Source organism: Haliotis rufescens, unplaced genomic scaffold, assembly GCF_023055435.1.
Source record: "Haliotis rufescens isolate VD_foot unplaced genomic scaffold, xgHalRufe1.0.p SCAF_56, whole genome shotgun sequence".
Taxonomy (NCBI): Eukaryota; Metazoa; Mollusca; class Gastropoda; order Lepetellida; family Haliotidae; genus Haliotis; species Haliotis rufescens.
Window position 1 is genome coordinate 758,996 of NW_025964290.1, and position 27,059 is coordinate 786,054.

At 40.3% G+C, this 27,059-nt stretch overlaps 1 protein-coding gene across 1 annotated transcript; it reads left to right on the top strand.

The window, feature by feature from the left end:
* Positions 1–3,532: 3,532 nt before the first annotated feature.
* Positions 3,533–26,806, top strand: LOC124115959 (interleukin-17C-like). Its single transcript, XM_046477143.2, has 3 exons — positions 3,533–3,809; positions 24,388–24,671; positions 26,596–26,806. The coding sequence occupies exons 1-3, from the start codon at positions 3,801–3,803 to the stop codon at positions 26,804–26,806; spliced, it is 504 nt and encodes a 167-aa protein (XP_046333099.1). The 5' UTR covers positions 3,533–3,800.
* Positions 26,807–27,059: the final 253 nt, after the last annotated feature.

The following is a 27,059-nucleotide window of genomic DNA, read 5'->3' on the forward strand; positions in this document are numbered from 1 at the left end:
CGCATGGTTTTGGTTTTATATGGCTATGTCAGTCAGTTGGAAATGTAAATATGTTTCTTAATGAATTTCGGAATCGGTCTATAAATATGTTCTACCAAGAATGGCACTCCACCTTAGAGGATAGTTCGCGTTATGAATATTACAAAACTTTCAAGACTTTACTTCAACCAGAAATATATTTATCAGTACTCACTACGGAAAACTTAAGAAAACAGTTAATTAAATATCGACTTGGTTTGCTAGACCTATTTGTAAATGAAGGAAGAAAACTGTCCATTGAAAAAATGAAAAGAATTTGTCCATTGTGTAAGCTAGAGATAGAAAATGAAATTCATTTTGTGTTTGTCTGTCCATTTTACAATGATCTCCGAAAGAAATATATAAAAGATTATTTAATAGCAATGTCACCGATAAACGCCTCTATAGTTATGCTGACGACAAAGAACGAATCAAATATATTAAATCTTTCTCTTTATATTAAGCATGCATTAGCCAAAAGAAATGAATTAATCAAACAACGTGTAACAAATGTAATTGTATCTACATGCGTAACTCTTTCTTGTATATGGGCCGGTGGCCTTTTGTACAATAAACTTCTTTGACTTTGACTTTGATATGTGGATGTGTGGATGTGTGGATGTGAGGATGTATGGATATGTGGATGTGTGGATGTGTGTATGTGTGTATGTGTGGACGTGTGGATATGTGGATATGTGGATGTGTGGATGTGAGGATGTATGGATCTATGGATGTGTGGACGTGTGGATGTGTGGATGTATGGATGTGTGTATGTGTGTATGTGTGGGTGTGTGTATGTGTGGACATGTGTATGTGTGTATATGTGTATGTGTGGATGTGTGGATGTGTGGATGTATGGATGTGTGGATATGTGGATGTGTGGATGTGTGGATGTTTGGATGTGTGAATGTGTGGATGTGTGGATGTATGTTTGTGTGTATGTGTGTATGTGAGGATGTGTGGATGTGTGGATGTATGGATGTGTGGATGTGTGGATGTATGGTGTATGGATGTGGCGATGTGTGGATGTGTTGATATGTTGGTGTGTTGATCTGTGGATGTGTGTATGTGTGGATGTGATGATGTGTTTGATGTTTGGATGTGTGCATGTGTACATATGTTAATGTGTGGATGTATGGATGTGGCAATGTGTGGATGTGTGGATGTGTTGATGCGTGGATGTTTAGATGTGTGATCTTTTTAGAGGTGACGATATGTCGATTTGTGGATATGTAGATGTTTTGATGAAGCGATGTTTGAAGATGAGGATGTTTGGAGGTGTGGAGGTGGTGATGTTTGGATCAAGCGATTTGTGGAGATGTCGAGGTGTGGATTTGACAATGTGTGGATGTGTCGATGTTTGAAGATGGTGATGTTTGGAGGTGTGGGGGTGTGGAGGTTTGGAGGGGGCGATGTTTGGATCAGGCAATTTGTGGAGGTGGCGAGTTGTAGATTTGACGATATGTGGATGTGTGGATGTATAGATGTGTAGAAATGTAGATTTTGCAATGTGGCGATGTGTATAGGTGGCGATGTGTTGATATATAGATGTGTAGAAATGTGGATTTTGCATTGTGGTGATGTGTATAGGTTGCGATCTGTGGATTTTTAGACGTGGCAAGGTAGCGACGTGTGGAGGTATAGATGCTTGGGTATGCGGATTTAAGAATGTGGCGCTGTGTGGATGTCTGCAAGGTGTGGACGTCTACATGTGTTGATGTGTGGATGTATGGATGTGGCGATGTGTGGATGTCTGCAAGGTGTGGATGTATGCAAGGTGTGGATCCCTGCAAGGTGTGGATGTATGCAAGGTGTGGATGTCTGCAAGGTGTGGATGTATGCAAGGTGTGGATGTCTGCAAGGTGTGGATGTATGCAAGGTGTGGATGTCTGCAAGTTGTGGATGTCTGCAAGGTGTGGATGTCTGCAAGGTGTGGATGTATGCAAGGTGTGGATGTCTGCAAGGTGTGGATGTCTGCAAGGTGTGTATTTCTGCAAAGTGTGGATGTCTGCAAGGTGTGGATGTGTGAAGTTGCCGATGTGTTGTGGTGGCGATGTGTTTGAATCCAACGTGCGTTTGATCTAATTGTGTCTATGATCTCATCATGTCTATGATCTAATCATGTCCATGATCTAATAATGTCTATGATCTAATCATGTCTATGATCTAATATGTGTATGACGTAACTAAAGTGCCATAAAGCCGACAGTGCCTGTCGTAGGAGGCGACTAACGGGATCGGGGGCTTTGGCTCGCTGACTTAGTTGATGCATGTCATCGTATGCCAATTGCGTGGATCGTTGCTCCTGAAGTCAATCATTGGATTGTCTGGTCCAGACTCGATAATTCACAGACCTCCGTCATATAGCTAACATATTACTGAGTGCGGCGTTAAACAAGAAACAAACAATCAAATGTGACTATGTTAGTGATTCGAATTTGCGTGTTATCTAATTGTCTGTTTGATCTAGTGAGTGAGTGAGTGAGTATGGTAGGGTTATTGCGCCGCTTTTAGCAATATTCCAGCAATATCACGGCGGGGGACACCAGAATTTGGCTTTACACATTGTACCCATGTCGGGAATCGAACCCGGGTCTTCGGCGTAACGAGCGAACGCTTTCACCACTACGCTACCCGACCGCCCCTCCGTTTGATCTTATGTGTATGATGTAACTATGTGTTTGATCTAATGTTCGTATGGAGTAATGATGTTTTTTAATCCAATGTGTGTATGATGCTAATGACAGTCAGATGTTAATGCTTACAATTCAATTATGTACCCAGTAACACTTATCTGATCTAATATAGTTTCTAATATATCTATAACGTCAACGTTGAAAAATAGGTGAACGGACCAGCGAAAGTCAGTGATGACACCAGGTGTTTGCATGTCCTGCCCTACCGGTAGCACCCCCACACACACATTGTGTCTGACGTCACACAGCACTGCACACGATGTATTTACAGTAAACTACGGTTATAACGAGCACGCTTATAACGAACTGACCGATGTAACGAACTTATTATTTAGTCCCTGCCAGTTGTTGCATATATGCTGTATATATGCTTATAACGAACTTGTGTTATTACGAACTAAAATTAGTGGTCCATTTGAGTTCGTTATAACCGTAGTTTACTGTAATCTTAATTACGTCTACTGTGCAAAAGCGCAGAAATTCTGCTTCTTATAAATAAAGAAAAACTTTTAAAATTATGTTCGATTTGCAACACAGGTGGGAAGTTTTAATGCCTCTGCCTAACCATTTCTTGTAAGTTGACTCAGCATTATTAATAAATAGTCATGATCTAATGATGGACCTCTGGTCACCTTCACAACACCTTGTGCTAACATCTTACTTACGCAAATGGAAACCGCCGAAGCAATGCCCTGTAGATATCCTCCATCATCTCGCATTGTTTCCTTTAGTAATTACGGACCTCATGTGTCTCCCTCTCACGGATAAGAGCGGGGGATCCTCCCACACAGCGCCGTGCTATATACACACCCAGTACATTGCCGTCGTTCATTTGTCAAGCACCGGGTGTCCATCAGGGAGCAGTGGACGGGAGGCTCATGACGTTGCTAGAACCCAGGAACCGACTCCACGCACCACTCTCATCTTCATCAGCTGACCTCCAGTGCACTGTTCTTCCCTTCAGAGAAGTTGAGTTTTGATAAAACTGTTTCTAAACAAAATGGGATTAGCGTCGTGTATGTGACCTCCAAGATAAAACCAGTTTTGTGAAGAGGACGGCAACCAGTCGACAACAGCAAGACGGCGATGTGCAAGGTTTGATTGAAGTCATTTATTGTTTAGTTTTAAATATTGTCTCCAGTGATTCTGAGTAATCTTCATAGGACGAGTAAGTTTCAGGTGATATAAACTCAAAAACAATCAAACTACCATTTCAGTATGTGAAATCTAATGATAAGTATCAAGAAATGGAGATGTTGCTCTACAGCACGATAGATGAGTTAAATGTCTACGAACAAGTCTCTTAACATTTAGAAGTTGGAGTGCTAAGTAAGGATAAGTTATATGGATAAACAACGTTTTCTCTATTTGTAATAAAGACGTTACACCTTATCCTTACTTAACACACCTCTCGTTAAGACGGACCCAGCTTGATATCGTGTAACGCGCATTGGGGTCACACCTCAAACTGTCTTCCCCACTCCAACTATTGTCCACCTCTTCAATGGAAACAACGTGACAAATCACTGTAAATGGTACGTTTCTGCTGTCCCCCGCCGTGATGTTGCTGGAATATTGTAAAATATCGTAAAACCAAACCATTTGATAATGATTCATAAAAACAACATACTCATAATGTGATCACAATCGTACAATCGACTCTACCTTTAGCATAGATCATTATGCTGGCGGAAAGGACTTTGTCGCTTTTAGATCAGAAAATGTGTTTGGCTCCTCTTTAGAACCAATGACCCAGTTCTGAACAGAAAAAGAGAAGGGCTGTGTGTTTCTGAAATCATGTTGAGATGAACGTGCAGTGCACGTGCCCGCCACTACCGGTATGCTCTGGCAACTATTGCCAGTCGGTATGCACTGAACCAACTGTGGATCCATTGCAGCAGAATTGGCAGTATTTATCAACATGTCAACATTTCAATTTATCAAACCCCATTCACCCTTTCTTATCGTCATAGGTTCGAGCAAACCTTTATTCAGGTCGCCAGAACCTAATCTCGTTACGGCTCGTTGTCGGGGACAAGGGTGGCCCAGTCGTCTAAGGCGCCGCGATTCGCTGTGCAGAGTTGCGTCCGTTGGGCACGCCAGAAACCTGTGATTGTGGGTTCGAATCCCGGTTCGCCCCGATTATGTTTCTATGTTTGTCAGCACCATACCCGGGCTCGTGGGTTTCACCGAAGTGGTAAACGTCTGAGACCTGCATCACTTCGGGTTTTCCTCCTACATTAAGCTGACACGCCGCGATATAACTGAAACATTGTGAAAAGCGGCGTTAAACCCAAATCACTCACTCACACACTCAAGGCTCGTTGTCCGTCATCTGTTCGTCCGTCCAGGGCTCACTTAGCGCTAAGACTATCGTAAGCCTATGTCAAAGTATGGGAGTTACGATCATTTCAGCGCTAAGACTATCGTAAGCCTATGTCAAAGTATGGGAGTTACGATCATTTTAGCGCTAAGGTCGCTTTGTGCAAGCGGGCCCTGTCGTTTTCTCCTTCTACACGTTTGAGCCCCAGGACTCCTTGCACTAGTTTTCGCGTCGGATTTGTTTAAGACGTTAAACTAGATCGAACAAAACCAAATCATGGACAATCTGCTGGAATCTTTTCACAAACAAAGGAACCCGCGACACTGATCTCGAGTATCAGAATGAAGGCCAAACTGAAGCAACTTTTTACTTCAAAAGATTTATTTCAGTCTTCAAAAATCGTTTAGAATCATTGCTGGCCCCAAGTGTGACGTGGCATAAGTTGATATTACGATATGCAGGTATTATGATATGTTGGACATTATGATATGTTTGCGAATATGATTTGTTGATATTTTCATATGTTGGTTTTATGATATGCTGGTATAAAGATATGTTGGTATTATGATATGTTGGTTTTATGATATGCGGGTCTCATGATATATTTGTATTATAATATGCGGGTATTATGATATGTTGATATAATGATTTGCTGCTCACGTCTCAGAAACCTATTCACAGTATTATTTACCAATATGAGTGTAGCACTGCATGAAGATGTTAACTGAGGCTTAACCGATATGACATGGCCGTTATACTGTCCTCTCTAGACAGAACAGGAAACATTACACAGATCACATCACACAGATCACATCACACAGATCACATTACACAGATAGCATCACACAGATCACATCTCATAGATAATATCACACAGATCACATTACACAGAACTAACTACGCAGGTCACATCACAGAGATCACATAACAAGATCACATTGCACAGATCACGTCACAGATCATTCTAAATAGATCACACAGTTCACATAACACAGATCACATCACACAGATCACATCACACAGATCACATCACACAGATCACATCACAGATCACATTACAGATCACATCAGACAGATCACATCACAGAGATCACATAACAAGATCACATTGCACAGATCACATCACAGATCATACATAAACAGATCACACAGTTCACATAACACAGATCACATCACACAGATCACATCACACAGATCACATCAGAGATCACATTACACAGATCACATCACACAGATCACATCACACAGATCACATCACAAGGATCAAATCACACAGATCACATCACAGATAACATCACAGATCACATCAGACAGGTCAAAGTACACAGATCACACTACATAGATCACATTACACAGATCACATCACAGATGACACTACACAGGTCACATGACACAGATCACACTACATAGATCACGTCACAGATCACACTACACAGATCACATCACAGATAACACTACACAGATAACACTACACAGAAAACACTACACAGATAACACTACACAGATCACATCACAGATAACACTACACAGATCACACTACACAGATCACATCACAGATCACATCACACATCACAGTACACAGATCACATTTCACAAATCACACTTCAAAGATCACACCACAGATCACACTGCGCAGATCACATCACAGACCACACTACACAGATCAAATTACACAGATCACACAACACAGATTACACAGATAACACTCCACAGATCACAACACAGATCACACTACACAGATCAAATCACAGATCACACTACACAGATCACACTACACAGATCACACCACAGATCACACTGCGCGGATCACATCACAGACCACACTACACAGATCAAATTACACAGATCACAGAACACAGATAACACTACACAGATTACACAGATGAAATAACAGACCACACTACACAGATCACACTACACAGATCACATCACAGATCACATCACAGATAACACTACACAGATCACACTACACAGATCACATCACAGATCACATTACACAGATCACACTACATAGATCACATAACACAGATAACACTACACAGATCACACTACAAAGATTACATTTCACAGATCACACTACAAAGATCACACTACACAGATTACACAGATCACACTACACTGATCACATCACAGATGACACTACACAGATTACACAGATCACATTACACAGATCACATCACAGATGATACTACACAGATTACATCACACTATGAAGATAACACAGATGACACTACACAGATCACAATACACATGTTACACAGATCACACTACACAGATTATATCACAGATCACACTACATAGATAACATCACAGACGATACTACACAGATCACACTACATAGATCAAATAACAAACCACACTACACAGATGACACTACACAGATCACATCACAGATAACACTACACAGATCACATCACAGATCACACTACGCTGATCACATCACAGATCATACTACACAGCTCATATCACAGATCACACTACATAGATCATATTACAGATCACACTACACAGATCATATCACAGATCACACTACAGAGATCACATCACAGATCACACTACATAGATTACATCACAGATGACATCACAGATGACACTACACAGATCACATCACAGATCACACTACACAGATCATATCACAGATCACACTACATAGATTACATGACACTACACAGATCAAAATAACAGACCACACTACACAGATGACACTACACAGATCACATCACAGATAACACTACACAGATCACACTACACAGATCATATCAGAGATCAAACTACACAGATCACACTACACAGATTACATCACAGATCACACTACACAGATTACACAGATCACACTACACAGATCACATCACAGATAACACTACACAGATCACACTACACAGATCATATCAGAGATCAAACTACACAGATCACACTACACAGATTACATCACAGATCACATTACACAGATTATACGACACAGATCACATCACAGATTACATTACACAGATGACACAGATCACACTACACAGATCACATCACAGATCACACTACAAAGATTACACAGATCACACTACACAGATCATATTACAGATCATATCACAGGTCACACTTCACAGATCACATCAGAAATAACACTACACAGATTACACAGATCACACTACACAGATCATACTACACAGATTACACTACACAGATCACAATACACAGATTACATCACAGATCACACTACACAGATTACACAGATCAAACTACACAGATTACATCACAGATCACACTACACAGATTACACAGATCACACTACACAGATCACACTACACAGATTACACAGATCACACTACACAGATTACATCACAGATCACACTACACAGATTACACAGATCACACTACACAGATCACACTACACAGATTACACTACACAGATCACAATACACAGATTACATCACAGATCACACTACACAGATTACACAGATCACACTACACAGATCACACTACACAGATCACACTACACAGATTACACAGATCACACTACACAGATTACATCACAGATCACACTACACAGATTACACAGATCACACTACACAGATTACATCACAGATCACACTACACAGATTACACAGATCACACTACACAGATTACATCACAGATCACACTACACAGATTACACAGATCACACTACACAGATTACATCACAGATCACACTACACAGATTACACAGATCACATTACACAGATCACACTACACAGATTACATCACAGATCACACTACGCAGATTACATCACAGAACACATTACACAGATTACATCACAGATCACATAACACAGATTACACTACACAGATTACACTACACAGATCACACTACACAGATCACAGCACTGATCACACTACACAGATCACACTACACAGATTACACAGATCACATTACACAGATCACATTACACAGATCACACTACACATATCACACTACACAGATCACACTACACAGATCACAGCACAGATCTCACTACACAGATCACACTACACAGATTACACAGATCACATTACACAGATCACATTACACAGATCACACTACACGGATCACACTACACATATCACACTACACAGATCACACTACACAGATCACATTACACAGATCACACTACACAGAACACGATACACAGATTACACAGATCACACTACACAGATGACATCACAGATAACACTTAAGAGATTACACAGATCACATTACACAAATCATATCACAGATCACACTACACAGATCACACTACAAACATTACACAGATCACACTATACAGATCACACTACACAGATCACATCACAGATCACGTCACACAGATTACACAGATCACACTACACAGATCACATCACAGATCACACTACACAGATTACACAGATCAAACTACACAGATCACATCACAGATCACATTACACAGATTACACAGATCAAACTACACAGATCACATCACAGATCACATCGCAGATCACACTACACAGATTACACAGATCACACTACACAGATCACATCACAGATCTCATTACACAGATTACATCACAGATCACATCACAGATCACACTACACAGATTACACAGATCACACTACACAGATCACATCACAGATCACACTACAAAGATTACACAGATCACACTACACAGATCATATTACAGATCATATGACAGGTCACACTTCACAGATCACATCAGAAATAACACTACACAGATTACACAGATCACATAACACATATCATATCACAGATCACACTACACAGATCACACTACGCAGATTACATCACAGAACACATTACACAGATTACATCACAGATCACATTCCACAGATTACACTACACAGATCACACTACACAGATGACACTACAAAGATCACACTTCACAGATCACAGCACTGATCACACTACACAGATTACACAGATCACATTACACAGATCACATTACACAGATCACACTACACAGATCACACTACACATATCACACTACACAGATCACACTAAACAGATCACACTACATAGATCACACCACAGATCACACTACACAGATCACGATACACAGATTACACAGATCACATTACACAGATCACATCACAGATAACACTACACAGATTACACAGATCACATTACAGAGATCATATCACAGATCACACTACACAGATCACACTACACACATTACCCAGATCACACTATACAGATCACACCAGAGATCACAGCACAGATCACACTACACAGATTACACAGATCATATTACACAGATCACATTACACAGATCACACTACACAGATCACACTTCACATATCACACTACACAGATCACACTACACAGATCACACTACACAGAACACGATACACAGATTACACAGATCACACTACACAGATGACATCACAGATAACACTACACAGATTACACAGATCACATTACACAGATCATATCACAGATCACACTACACAGATCACACTACAAACATTACACAGATCACACTATACAGATCACACTACACAGATCACATCACAGATCACGTCACACAGATTACACAGATCACACTACACAGATCACATCACAGATCACACTACACAGATTACACAGATCACACTACACAGATCAGATCACAGATCACATTATACAGATTACACAGATCAAACTACACAGATCACATCACAGATCACATCGCAGATCACACTACACAGATCACATCACAGATCTCATTACACAGATTACATCACAGATCACATCAAAGATCACACTACACAGATTACACAGATCACACTACACAGATCACATCACAGATCACATCACAGATCACACTACAAAGATTACACAGATCACACTACACAGATCATATTACAGATCATATGACAGGTCACACTTCACAGATCACATCAGAAATAACACTACACAGATTACACAGATCACATAACACATATCATATCACAGACCACACTACACAGATCACACTACGCAGATTACATCACACAACACATTACACAGATTACATCACAGATCACATTACACAGATTACACTACACAGATCACACTACACAGATGACATTACAAAGATCACACTTTACAGATCACAGCACAGATCACACTACACAGATCACACTACACAGATTACACAGATCACATTACACAGATCACATTACACAGATCACACTACACAGATCACACTACACATATCACACTACACAGATCACACTAAACAGATCACACTACATAGATCACACCACAGATCACACTACACAGATCACGATACACAGATTACACAGATCACATTACACAGATCACATCACAGATAACACTACACAGATTACACAGATCACATTACACAGATCATATCACAGATCACACTACACAGATCACACTACATAGATCATATCACAGATCAAACTACACAGATCACACTACACACATTACCCAGATCACACTATACAGATCACACTACACAGATCACATCACAGATCACATTACACAGATTACACAGATCACACTACACAGATCACATCACAGATCACACTACACAGATTACACAGATCACACTACTCAGATTACATCACAGATCACATTACACAGATTACACAGATCAAACTACACAGATCACATCAGAGATCACATCGCAGATCACACTAGACAGATTACACAGATCACACTACAAAGATCACATCACAGATCACATTACACAGATTACATCACAGATCAAAACACAGATCATACTAGACAGATTACACAGATCACACTACACAGATCACATCACAGATCACATTACACACATTACATGACAGATCACAACACAGATCACACTACACAGATTACACAGATCACACTACACAGATCACATCACAGATAACATTACAGATATTACATCACAGATCACATCACAGATCACACTACACAGATTACACTGATCACACTACACAGATCACATCACAGATCACATTACACAAATTACACCACAGATCACATCACAGATCACATTACACAGATTACATCACAGATCACATTACACAGATCACACTACACAGATTACACAGATCACACTACACAGATAACATCACAGATCACATCACAGATCACATCACAGATCACACTACACAGATCACACTACACAGATTACATCACAGATCACATTACACAGATTATACGACACACATCACATCACAGATTACATTACACAGATGACACAGATCACACTACACAGATCACATCACAGATCACATTACACAGATTACATCACAGATGACATCACTGATCACATTACACAGATTACAAAGATCACACTACACAGATTACACTACACAGATCACATCACAGATCACACTACACAGATCACACTACACAGATCACATCACAGATCACATCACACAGATCACATCACAGATCACACTACACAGATCACATCACAGATGACATTACACAGATTACACAGATCACACTACACAGATCACATCACAGATGACATTACACAGATTACACAGATCACACTACACAGATCACATCACAGATCACATTACACAGATTACATGACAGATCACATCACAGATCACACTTCACAGATTACACAGATGACACTACACAGATCACATTACACAGATTACATCACAGATCACATCACAGATCACACTACACAGTTAACACTACACAGATCACACTACACAGATCACACTACACAGATTACACAGATTACACTACATAGATCACACTACACAGATCACACTACACAGATTACACAGATCACACTACCCAGATCACACTACACATATCACTTCACAGATCACACTACACAGATCACACTACACAGATCACACTACACAGATCACAGCACAGATCACACTACACAGATCACACTACACAGATTACACAGATCACATTACACAGATCACACTACACAGATCACACTACACATATCACACTACACAGATCACATTACACAAATCATATCACAGATCACACTACACAGATCACACTACAAACATTACACAGATCACACTATACAGATCACACTACACAGATCACATCACAGATCACGTCACACAGATTACACAGATCACACTACACAGATCACATCACAGATCACACTACACAGATTACACAGATCACACTACACAGATCACATCACAGATCACATTACACAGATCACACTGATCAAACTACACAGATCACATCACAGATCACATCGCAGATCACACTACACAGATTACACAGATCACACTACACAGATCACATCACAGATCTCATTACACAGATTACATCACAGATCACATCACAGATCACACTACACAGATTACACAGATCACACTACACAGATCACATCACAGATCACACTACAAAGATTACACAGATCACACTACACAGATCATATTACAGATCATATGACAGGTCACACTTCACAGATCACATCAGAAATAACACTACACAGATTACACAGATCACATTACACATATCATATCACAGATCACACTATACAGATCACACTACGCAGATTACATCACAGAACACATTACACAGATTACATCACAGATCACATTCCACAGATTACACTACACAGATCACACTACACAGATGACACTACAAAGATCACACTTCACAGATCACAGCACTGATCACACTACACAGATTACACAGATCACATTACACAGATCACATTACACAGATCACACTACACAGATCACACTACACATATCACACTACACACATCACACTAAACAGATCACACTACATAGATCACACCACAGATCACACTACACAGATCACGATACACAGATTACACAGATCACATTACACAGATCACATCACAGATAACACTACACAGATTACACAGATCACATTACAGAGATCATATCACAGATCACACTACACAGATCACACTACACACATTACCCAGATCACACTATACAGATCACACTACAGAGATCATAGCACAGATCACACTACACAGATCACACTACACAGATCACACTACACAGATCACACTTCACATATCACACTACACAGATCACACTACACAGATCACACTACACAGAACACAATACACAGATTACACAGATCACACTACACAGATGACATCACAGATAACACTACACAGATTACACAGATCACATTACACAGATCATATCACAGATCACACTACACAGATCACACTACAAACATTACACAGATCACACTATACAGACCACACTACACAGATCACATCACAGATCACGTCACACAGATTACACAGATCACACTACACAGATCACATCACAGATCACACTACACAGATTACACAGATCGCACTACACAGATCACATCACAGATGACATTATACAGATTACACAGATCAAACTACACAGATCACATCACAGATCACATCGCAGATCACACTACACAGATTACACAGATCACACTACACAGATCACATCACAGATCTCATTACACAGATTACATCACAGATCACATCAAAGATCACACTACACAGATTACACAGATCACACTACACAGATCACATCACAGATCACACTACAAAGATTACACAGATCACACTACACAGATCATATTACAGATCATATGACAGGTCACACTTCACAGATCACATCAGAAATAACACTACACAGATTACACAGATCACATTACACATATCATATCACAGATCACACTACACAGATCACGCTACGCAGATTACATCACAGAACACATTACACAGATTACATCACAGATCACATTCCACAGATTACACTACACAGATCACACTACACAGATGACATTACAAAGATCACACTTCACAGATCACAGCACAGATCACACTACACAGATCACACTACACAGATTACACAGATCACATTACACAGATCACATTACACAGATCACACTACACAGATCACACTACACATATCACACTACACAGATCACACTAAACAGATCACACTACATAGATCACACCACAGATCACACTACACAGATCACACTACACTGATTACACAGATCACATTACACATATCACATCACAGATAACACTACACAGATTACACAGATCACATTACACAGATCATATCACAGATCACACTACACAGATCACACTACATAGATCATATCACAGATCAAACTACACAGATCACACTACACACATTACCCAGATCACACTATACAGATCACACTACACAGATCACATCACAGATCACATTACACAGATTACACAGATCACACTACACAGATCACATCACAGATCACACTACACAGATTACACAGATCACACTACTCAGATCACATCACAGATCACATTACACAGATTACACAGATCAAACTACACAGATCACATCAGAGATCACATCGCAGATCACACTAGACAGATTACACAGATCACACTACAAAGATCACATCACAGATCACATTACACAGATTACATCGCAGATCAAAACACAGATCACACTAGACAGATTACACAGATCACACTACACAGATCACATCACAGATCACATTACACACATTACATGACAGATCACAACACAGATCACACTACACAGATTACACAGATCACACTACACAGATCACATCACAGATAACATTACAGATATTACATCACAGATCACATCACAGATCACACTACACAGATTACACTGATCACACTACACAGATCACATCACAGATCACATTACACAAATTACATCACAGATCACATCACAGATCACATTACACAGATTACATCACAGATCACATTACACAGATCACACTACACAGATTACACAGATCACACTACACAGATAACATCACAGATCACATCACAGATCACATCACAGATCACACTACACAGATTACACAGATCACACTACACAGATCACATCACAGATCACATTACACAGATTACATCACAGATGACATCACTGATCACATTACACAGATTACAAAGATCACACTACACAGATCACACTACACAGATCACATCACAGATCACACTACACAGATCACACTACACAGATCACATCACAGATCACATCACACAGATCACATCACAGATCACACTACACAGATCACATCACAGATGACATTACACAGATTACACAGATCAGACTACACAGATCACATCACAGATGACATTACACAGATTACACAGATCACACTACACAGATCACATCACAGATCACATTACACAGATTACATGACAGATCACATCACAGATCACACTTCACAGATTACACAGATCACACTACACAGATCACATTACACAGATTACATCACAGATCACATCACAGATCACACTACACAGTTAACACTACACAGATCACACTACACAGATCACACTACACAGATTACACAGATTACACTACATAGATCACACTACACAGATCACACTACACAGATTACACAGATCACACTACCCAGATCACACTACACATATCACTTCACAGATCACACTACACAGATCACACTACACAGATCACATCACAGATCACATCACACAGAACACATCACAGATCACACTACACAGATCACATCACAGATCACATTACACAGATTACACAGATCACACTACACAGATCACATCACAGATCACATTACACAGATTACATGACAGATCACATCACAGATCACACTTCACAGATTACACAGATCACACTACACAGATCACATCACAGATCACATTACACAGATTACATCATAGATCACATCACAGATCACATCACAGATCACACTACACAGATTACACAGATCACACTACAGAGATCACACTACACAGACCATATCAAAGATTACACTACACAGATCACATCACAGATCACATTACACAGATTACATCACAGATCAAAACACAGATCACACTAGACAGATTACACAGATCACACTACACAGATCACATCACAGAGCACATTACACACATTACATGACAGATCACAACACAGATCACACTACACAGATTACAGAGATCACACTACACAGATCACATCACAGATCACATTACAGATATTACATCACAGATCACATCACAGATCACACTACACAGATTACACTGATCACACTACACAGATCACATCACAGATCACATTACACAAATTACATCACAGATCACATCACAGATCACATTACACAGATTACATCACAGATCACATTACACAGATCACACTACACAGATTACACAGATCACACTACACAGATAACATCACAGATCACATCACAGATCACATCACAGATCACACTACACAGATTACACAGATCACACTACACAGATCACATCACAGATCACATTACACAGATTACATCACAGATCACATCACTGATCACATTACACAGATTACAAAGATCACACTACACAGATCACATCACAGATCACACTACACAGATCACACTACACAGATCACATCACAGATCACATCACACAGATCACATCACAGATCACACTACACAGATCACATCACAGATGACATTACACAGATTACACAGATCACACTACACAGATCACATCACAGATGACATTACACAGATTACACAGATCACACTACACAGATCACATCACAGATCACATTACACAGATTACATGACAGATCACATCACAGATCACACTTCACAGATTACACAGATCACACTACACAGATCACATTACACAGATTACATCACAGATCACATCACAGATCACACTACACAGTTAACACTACACAGATCACACAACACAGATCACACTACACAGATTACACAGATTACACTACACATATCACACTAATCAGATCACACTACACAGATTACACAGATCACACTACCCAGATCACACTACACATATCACTTCACAGATCACACTACACAGATCACACTACACAGATCACATCACAGATCACATCACACAGATCACATCACAGATCACACTACACAGATCACATCACAGATCACATTACACAGATTACACAGATCACACTACACAGATCACATCACAGATCACATTACACAGATTACATGACAGATCACATCACAGATCACACTTCACAGATTAAACAGATCACACTACACAGATCATATCACAGATCACATTACACAGATTACATCACAGATCACATCACAGATCACATCACAGATCACACTACACAGATTACACAGATCACACTACACAGATCACATCACAGACCACATCAAAGATTACACTATACAGATCACATCACAGATCACATTACACAGATTACATCACAGATCACACTACACAGATTACATTACACAGATCACATCACAGATCACACTACACAGATCACATCACAGATCACATCACACAGATTACATCACAGATCACACTACACAGATTACACAGATCACACTACACAGATCACATCACAGATCACATTACACAGATCACACTACACAGATCACACTACACAGATCACACTACACAGATCACACTACACAGATTACACTACACAGATTACACAGATCACACTACACAGATTACACTACACAGATTACACTACACAGATTACACAGATCACACTACACAGATCACACTACACAGATCACACTACACAGATTACACTACACAGATTACACAGATCACATTACACAGATCACACTACACAGATTACACTACACAGATTACACTGATCACACTACACAGATCACATCACAGATCACATTACACAAATTACATCACAGATCACATCACAGATCACATTACACAGATTACATCACAGATCACATTACACAGATCACACTACACAGATTACACAGATCACACTACACAGATAACATCACAGATCACATCACAGATCACACTACACAGATTACACAGATCACACTACACAGATCACATCACAGATCACATTACACAGATTACATCACAGATCACATCACTGATCACATTACACAGATTACAAAGATCACACTACACAGATCACATCACAGATCACACTACACAGATCACACTACACAAATCACATCACAGATCACATCACACAGATCACATCACAGATCACACTACACAGATCACATCACAGATGACATTACATAGATTACACAGATCACACTACACAGATCACATCACAGATGACATTACACAGATTACACAGATCACACTACACAGATCACATCACAGATCACATTACACAGATTACATGACAGATCACATCACAGATCACACTTCACAGATTACACAGATCACACTACACAGATCACATTACACAGATTACATCACAGATCACATCACAGATCACACTACACAGTTAACACTACACAGATCACACAACACAGATCACACTACACAGATTACACAGATTACACTACACATATCACACTACACAGATCACACTACACAGATTACACAGATCACACTACCCAGATCACACTACACATATCACTTCACAGATCACACTACACAGATCACACTACACAGATCACATCACAGATCACATGACACAGATCACATCACAGATCACACTACACAGATCACATCACAGATCACATTACACAGATTACACAGATCACACTACACAGATCACATCACAGATCACATTACACAGATTACATGACAGATCACATCACAGATCACTCTTCACAGATTACACAGATCACACTACACAGATCACATCACAGATCACATTACACAGATTACATCACAGATCACATCACAGATCACATCACAGATCACACTACACAGATTACACAGATCACACTACACAGATCACATCACAGACCACATCAAAGATTACACTATACAGATCACATCACAGATCACATTACACAGATTACATCAGAGATCACACTACACAGATTACATTACACAGATCACATCACAGATCACACTACACAGATCACATCACAGATCACATCACACAGATTACATCACAGATCACACTACACAGATTACACAGATCACACTACACAGATCACATCACAGATCACATTACACAGATCACACTACACAGATCACACTACACAGATCACACTACACAGATCACACTACACAGATTACACAGATCACACTACACAGATTACACTACACAGATTACACTACACAGATTACACAGATCACACTACACAGATCACACTACACAGATCACACTACAAAGATTACACTACACAGATTACACAGATCACATTACACAGATCACACTACACAGATTACACTACACAGATTACACAGATCACACTACACAGATTACACTACACAGATCACATCACAGATCACATTACACAGATCACACTACACAGATCACACTACACAGATCACACTACACAGATCACACTACACAGATTACACTACACAGATTACACAGATCACACTACACAGATTACACTACACAGATTACACTACACAGATTACACAGATCACACTACACAGATCACACTACACAGATCACACTACACAGATCACACTACACAGATTACACTACACAGATTACACAGATCACATTACACAGATCACACTACACAGATTACACTACACAGATTACACAGATCACACTACACAGATCACACTACACAGATTACACAGATCACATTACACAGATCACACTACACAGATTACACTACACAGATTACACAGATCACACTACACAGATCACACTACACAGATCACACTACACAGATTACACAGATCATACTACACAGATCACACTACACAGATCACACTACACAGATCACACTACACAGATCACACTACACAAATTACACAGATGACACTACACAGATCACACTACACAGATCACACTACACATATTACACAGATCACACTACACAGATCACACTACACAGATCACATCACAGATCACACTACACAGATCACATTTCACAGATCACATCACAGATCACACTACACAGATTACACAGATCACATTATACAGATCACATTACACAGATTACACAGATCACACTACACAGATTACATTACACAGATCACATTACACAGATTACACAGATCACACTACACAGATTACATTACACAGATCACATTACACAGATTAGACAGATAACACTACACAGATCATATCACAGATGACACTACACAGATTACACAGATCACACTACACAGATCACACTACACAGATCACACTACACAGATTAGACAGATCATACTACACAGATCACACTACACAGTTCACACTACACAGATCACACTACACAGATCACACTACACAAATTACACAGATTACACTACACAGATCACACTACACAGATCACACTACACATATTACACAGATCACACTACACAGATCACACTACACAGATCACATCACAGATCACACTACACAGATCACATTTCACAGATCACATCACAGATCACACTACACAGATTACACAGATCACATTATACAGATCACATTACACAGATTACACAGATCACACTACACAGATTACATTACACAGATCACATTAAACAGATTACACAGATCACACTACACAGATTACATTACACAGATCACATTACACAGATTAGACAGATCACACTACACAGATTACATAACAGATAACACTACACAGATCATATCACAGATGACACTACACAGATCATATGACAGATCACACAACACAGATCACATCACTGATCACACTACACAGATCACATCACAGATTACATCACAGATCACACTACACAGATCATATGACATATCACACAACACAGATCACATCACAGATCACACTACACAGATCACATCACAGATTACATCACAGATCACACTACACAGATTACACAGATCACACTACACAGATCACATCACAGATTACATCATAGATCACATCACAGATAACACTACACAGATCACACTACACAGACTACATCACAGATCACATCACAGATAACACTACACAGATAACACTACACCGATTACACAGATCACACTACACAGGTCACATCACAGATCACACTACATAGATTACATCACAGATCACATTACACAGATTACATCACAGATCACACTACACAGATCACATCACAGATCACACTACACAGATCACACTACACAGATCATATCACAGATGACACTACACAGATTACATCACAGATCACACTACACAGATCACATCACAGATCACACTACACAGATCACGTCACACAGACGATGAATAAACCATGTCACCAAATACCTGCAGAACAAAAGACAGTCGCCGCGTTATAACGAGGTACGAAACAAGCACTGCAGGTCACATGACCCCTGGAAACAACAATGAGAAGAAGCTGAGGCTCATAATGTGAGAGTTGATGATCAACCTGAGAACCTCTGCATTCATCACGCCCCCATTGTGGCTGATAACAATCAGCGCCACGCTTCCGTGGAGGCAAGACGTCATGGTCAAGACTTTCATTGTCTTCCGCGCGGAGAACTGACGGTCATGTTACTGTTGTTGTTGGTGGTACAGACCACCCCGACACCGCTCTACTGACTCGCTGGCAGGATTTGAAAGGTGGGGTAGGGTGGGGTGGGATGGGGGTGATGGGAACGTGTAGTAGCATAATAAATTTACTGCAATGGTTCATAATGTACCAACTCGCTGTTGTTTCCTGATAAAATAACATGAATTTCATGTCAGGTAAATATTAGATATCGGAGATATGATTATTGAAATCAGTTATTATAAATTTAACGATTTAAATAATTTTCTTACATGAAACGCATTAGACATTCAATCACGTAAGTTCACGAAAATTTATGTTCGTTTTGGTCCTAACCTCTGTATGTTTGAAAAAGTCAGGATATTTGTTTGATAATAAAGTGCATTTTTTTATCAGTAATTAATGTGCGAAACGTTGGTTCATCCCGTGTTTAATGAAGCCTCGACTGTTTGAATTCACCCACCCTCTTTACATCGAGTTATCCTGAACAAAATCAAGCAGGGAGGGGTAAGAAGTGTAAAAACAATTCACCAGCTAAAGGTTATCAAGCAGCACTACATAGTGCTTACAATATTACATGTATGGAATCAAGTCACAAAAACGCAACTGCTACAGAAAAGCATGCATTCCATGCAAAAGTTGACTTTTATGCAAGCCCCATGCATTTCACTACCCAAGAATGGGTATAAAAACATGTGCGTTAACGGGATTCCATATGCATTGTTTAGCATCGTGCTGACAACAACCACTCAGAAAAACAACAAAATTACGCAATTATTCAACATTACGAAATGCTACGCCTGTCCTAAAATGAGCGTCTGCGAGCCATTGGTATGCTTGAAGCAGGATCGAGTCAACGTGATGTTGCAAGACAATTTAACGTCCACAGAAACACCATTTGGTGTTTATGACAACGTTGGCAACAGACGAATGCAGTCGGAGAACATCCTCGGAGTGGCAGGCCACGCGTAACCAATAATCGACAAGACAGCTGGATTCGAACAACACACACCTACTAAATCGATTCCAGCCAGCAACAGTGACTGCAAGAAGCATCCCTGGCCTTCGACGAATATATCCACAAACCTTACGTCGTCGCCTCAGATGTGTAAGGATTGTCGCCAAGAGACCCGCCAGACGTCCCATTTTGACAGGAAACAATGGTGCAGACAGCGTCTACGCTGGACGGCCATGGGTGGGGACAAGTTCTATTCACTGACGAGTCTCGTTTTCAGATCAGCTTCAGCGATGGACGGATTCGAGTGTACCGACGTCGAGGTGAACGTTACGTCAATCATTGTGTCATTGAAGAAGATCGGTTCGGGGGCGGCAGCGTTATGGTATGGGGTGGGATTATAGCAAAACAGAGGACCCGTTTGATAGTGGTAGCGGGAGATCTCAATGGACAGCGGTACCGCGACGAGATCATCGGCCCTGTTGTTCTACCGTTTTTTTTGCGTCGTCATGGCCTAGACATTACCTTTCAACATGACTACGCCCGGCCACATATTGCTCGACTTGTTCAGGTTTCTCTTCAACAAAACAACGCGAATGTCATCCACTGGCCGGCTCGCTCCCCTGATCTCTCACCCATCGAGCACGTGTGGGGTGAGATGGATCGGCGCCTTCGACATCAACCATGTGTTCCACAGACACTCCAGGAACTTCGAAACATGCTCCAGCAGATATGGACAGATATCCCACAGGACTTTGTGCGACGCCTGGTCCATTCCATGAGACGAAGATGTGTTGCTTGCATCGCAACCAGAGGTGGACACACACGCTATTGATTTGTAAATTGACATTTTGGCATGTTCATGTTTTTTGTTATGAAATCACGCATTTTCTGAAGTCAGTATGGCAAATTAAACTATCTGAACACTTACAGGAGTCTTTTATCTGTTGCAAACCGAAATTATTTCAGATTTGGTAGAAAACATAACTTTGCATTAAATCTTATTCATTGTCACAGGAACTTGTGTTGTTCAGTATACAATGTGACCCACCTTCACTATAGTCTTGTCGACCGCCACGCAGAAGATACTGACTGGTACATACATCTACGGTCCTAGCACCAGCATCTTGTCATCTTTCCTCCAGGTGGCGCTATGGACCCCGCTCGTTCTCCTCAGCCTCACCCACCTGGTACCCAGCACGGGCGACCGGCACGACAGCTGCCGCCACACACCCCAGGCCCTCGAGATCATCGACCGACTACAGAGCACCATCCACCCACAGATGCCCTTCCCCCAGAGCTCGCGCATCTCCAGCCACCTGTTCTCCCCCGTGCCCGCCATGTGCCCCCAGCTTGCGCCCATGAGTGACGAGATCAACCTTCAGTCTCTGTGCCCCTGGGAGTACTATGAGAACCATGACGAGAACAGGTAACCATGGAGCTCGCTCAGACTCATTCAACGCTACCTCCCTCATCTAGATCTCACTTGTCCGTGTCACGCCAGCATTCTCTCTCTCTCCCTGTGTGTTAAGTATTTGGACCTGTAAATAAAGTGTTAAGTATCTGTGCATGTAAAATAGTGTGTTAAGGATTTGGGCCTGTAAATAAAGTGTTAAGTATATGTGCATGTAAAATAGTGTGTTAAGGATTTGGGCCTGTAAATAAAGTGTTAAGTATCTGTGCATGTAAAATCCTCGTTAAGGATTTGGGCCTGTAAAATAATGTTTTCAATATTTGTGCATGTAAAATAGTGTGTTGAGGATTTGGGCCTGTAAAATAATGTTTTCAATATTTGTGCATGTAAAATAGTGTGTTAAGGATTGGGGCCTGTAAAATAATGTTTTCAATATTTGTGCATGTAAAATAGTGTGTTGAGGATTCGGGCCTATAAAATAATGTTTTCAATATTTGTTCATGTAAAATAGTGTTTTAAGGATTGGGGCCTGTAAAATATGTTTTCAATATTTGTGCATGTAAAAGACTGTGTTGAGGACTTGGCCTGTAAAATAGTGCGTTAGGTATTTGGACGTGTAAATTAGTGTGTTCAGTATTTGGGCCTGCAGAAAAGTGTGTTCGGGTTGTGAAACCTGTAAAATAGTGTGTTCAGTATTTGGGCGCGTAAAATAGTGTGTTCAGTATTTGGGCGTGTAAAATAGTGTGTTCAGTATTTGGGCGTGTAAAATAGTGTGTTGTTTGTTTGTTTGTTGTTAAACGCCGCACTCGGAAATATTGCAGTTATAAGTTTGGTAATAATCCAGTCTGTTGAGTATTTGGACCTTTAAAATAGTGTGTTGAGTATTTGGACTAGTAAAATAGCGTGTTGAGTATTTGGACTAGTAAAAAGAGTGTGTTGAGTATTTGGACTAGTAAAATAGCGTGTTGAGTATTCGGACCTGTAGAATAGCGTGTTGAGTATTCGGACCTGTAAAATAGTGTGTTGAGTATTTGGACCTGTAAAATAGCGTGTTGAGTATGTGGACCTGTAAAATAGTGTGTTGAGTATTTGGACCTGTAAAATTTTGTGTGGGACCAGTAAAACAGTATGCTGAGTATTTGGAATTGCAAAATGGTATGTTCGGGTAGGAAAACCTGTAAAATAGTGCGCTAAGTATTTAGATTTGTAAAACAGTATGTTCAGTATTTGGACCTTTAAAATAGTGTGTTGAGTATTTGGACTAGTAAAATATCGTGTTGAGTATTTGGACTAGTAAAAAGAGTGTGTTGAGTATTTGGACTAGTAAAAAGAGTGTGTTGAGTATTCGGACCTGTAGAATAGCGTGTTGAGTATTCGGACCTGTAAAATAGCGTGTTGAGTATTTGGACTAGTAAAATAGCGTGTTGAGTATTCGGACCTGTAGAATAGCGTGTTGAGTATTCGGACCTGTAAAATAGTGTGTTGAGTATTTGGACCTGTAAAATAGTGTGTTGAGTATTTGGACCTGTAAAATCTTGTGTGGGACCAGTAAAACAGTATGCTGAGTATTTGGAATTGCAAAATGGTATGTTCGGGTAGGAAAACCTGTAAAATAGTGCGCTAAGTATTTAGATGTGTAACACAGTATGTTCAGTATTTGGACCTTTACTATAGCTTTGGTATTTGGTCCTGTAAATTAATGCAATGGTGATTGGATCACGTGACTTGTTTGCTGGGCATTAAGTCCTGTAAAGTTGTGTGCTGAGTTTTGCGACCTGTAAAATAGTGATTTCGGGATTAGGCCTCGTTAGTTAGTGATACGGCCTTTAAAATAGTATGCTGGGTAGTGGCTATATATGTATTTTAACGCAGTATCCCTTGATAAGAGTCAGTCAATTACGTTGTGATTACTTGACCTTGACATTGCTGTATTGCCCAGGTACCCTCACAACATCATCTACGCCAACTGCACATGCGCGTACTGTCTCGGAAACAACTACCTGTGTCGCCCGGTCTACCACAGTATCCCCGTTATAAAGCAGATATGTCGGAACGGAGTGTTTGACTTCCACTGGGACAACGAACACATCCCGGTTGGCTGCACGTGCTCGCATCCTGGCCCGAGGAGGAAGAAGTGGTATTTTCTGTGACGTTAATAAACAATGACATCTCTCGGCTTGTTGTCAGTATTGGGGAGAGAAGGTTTTGTTTGTTTGGTTTGTTTGTTGTTTAATGCCGCACTTGGGATGGATGACATGCATCGTCCAAGTCAGCGAGCCTGACCTTCCGATTCCGTTAGTCGCCTCTTACAACAAGCATTGTCGCCTTTTACGGCAATCATGGGTTGCTGAAGACCTATTCTACCAGGGCGGTACCTGGTACTAATGGCGGACATTGATCTGA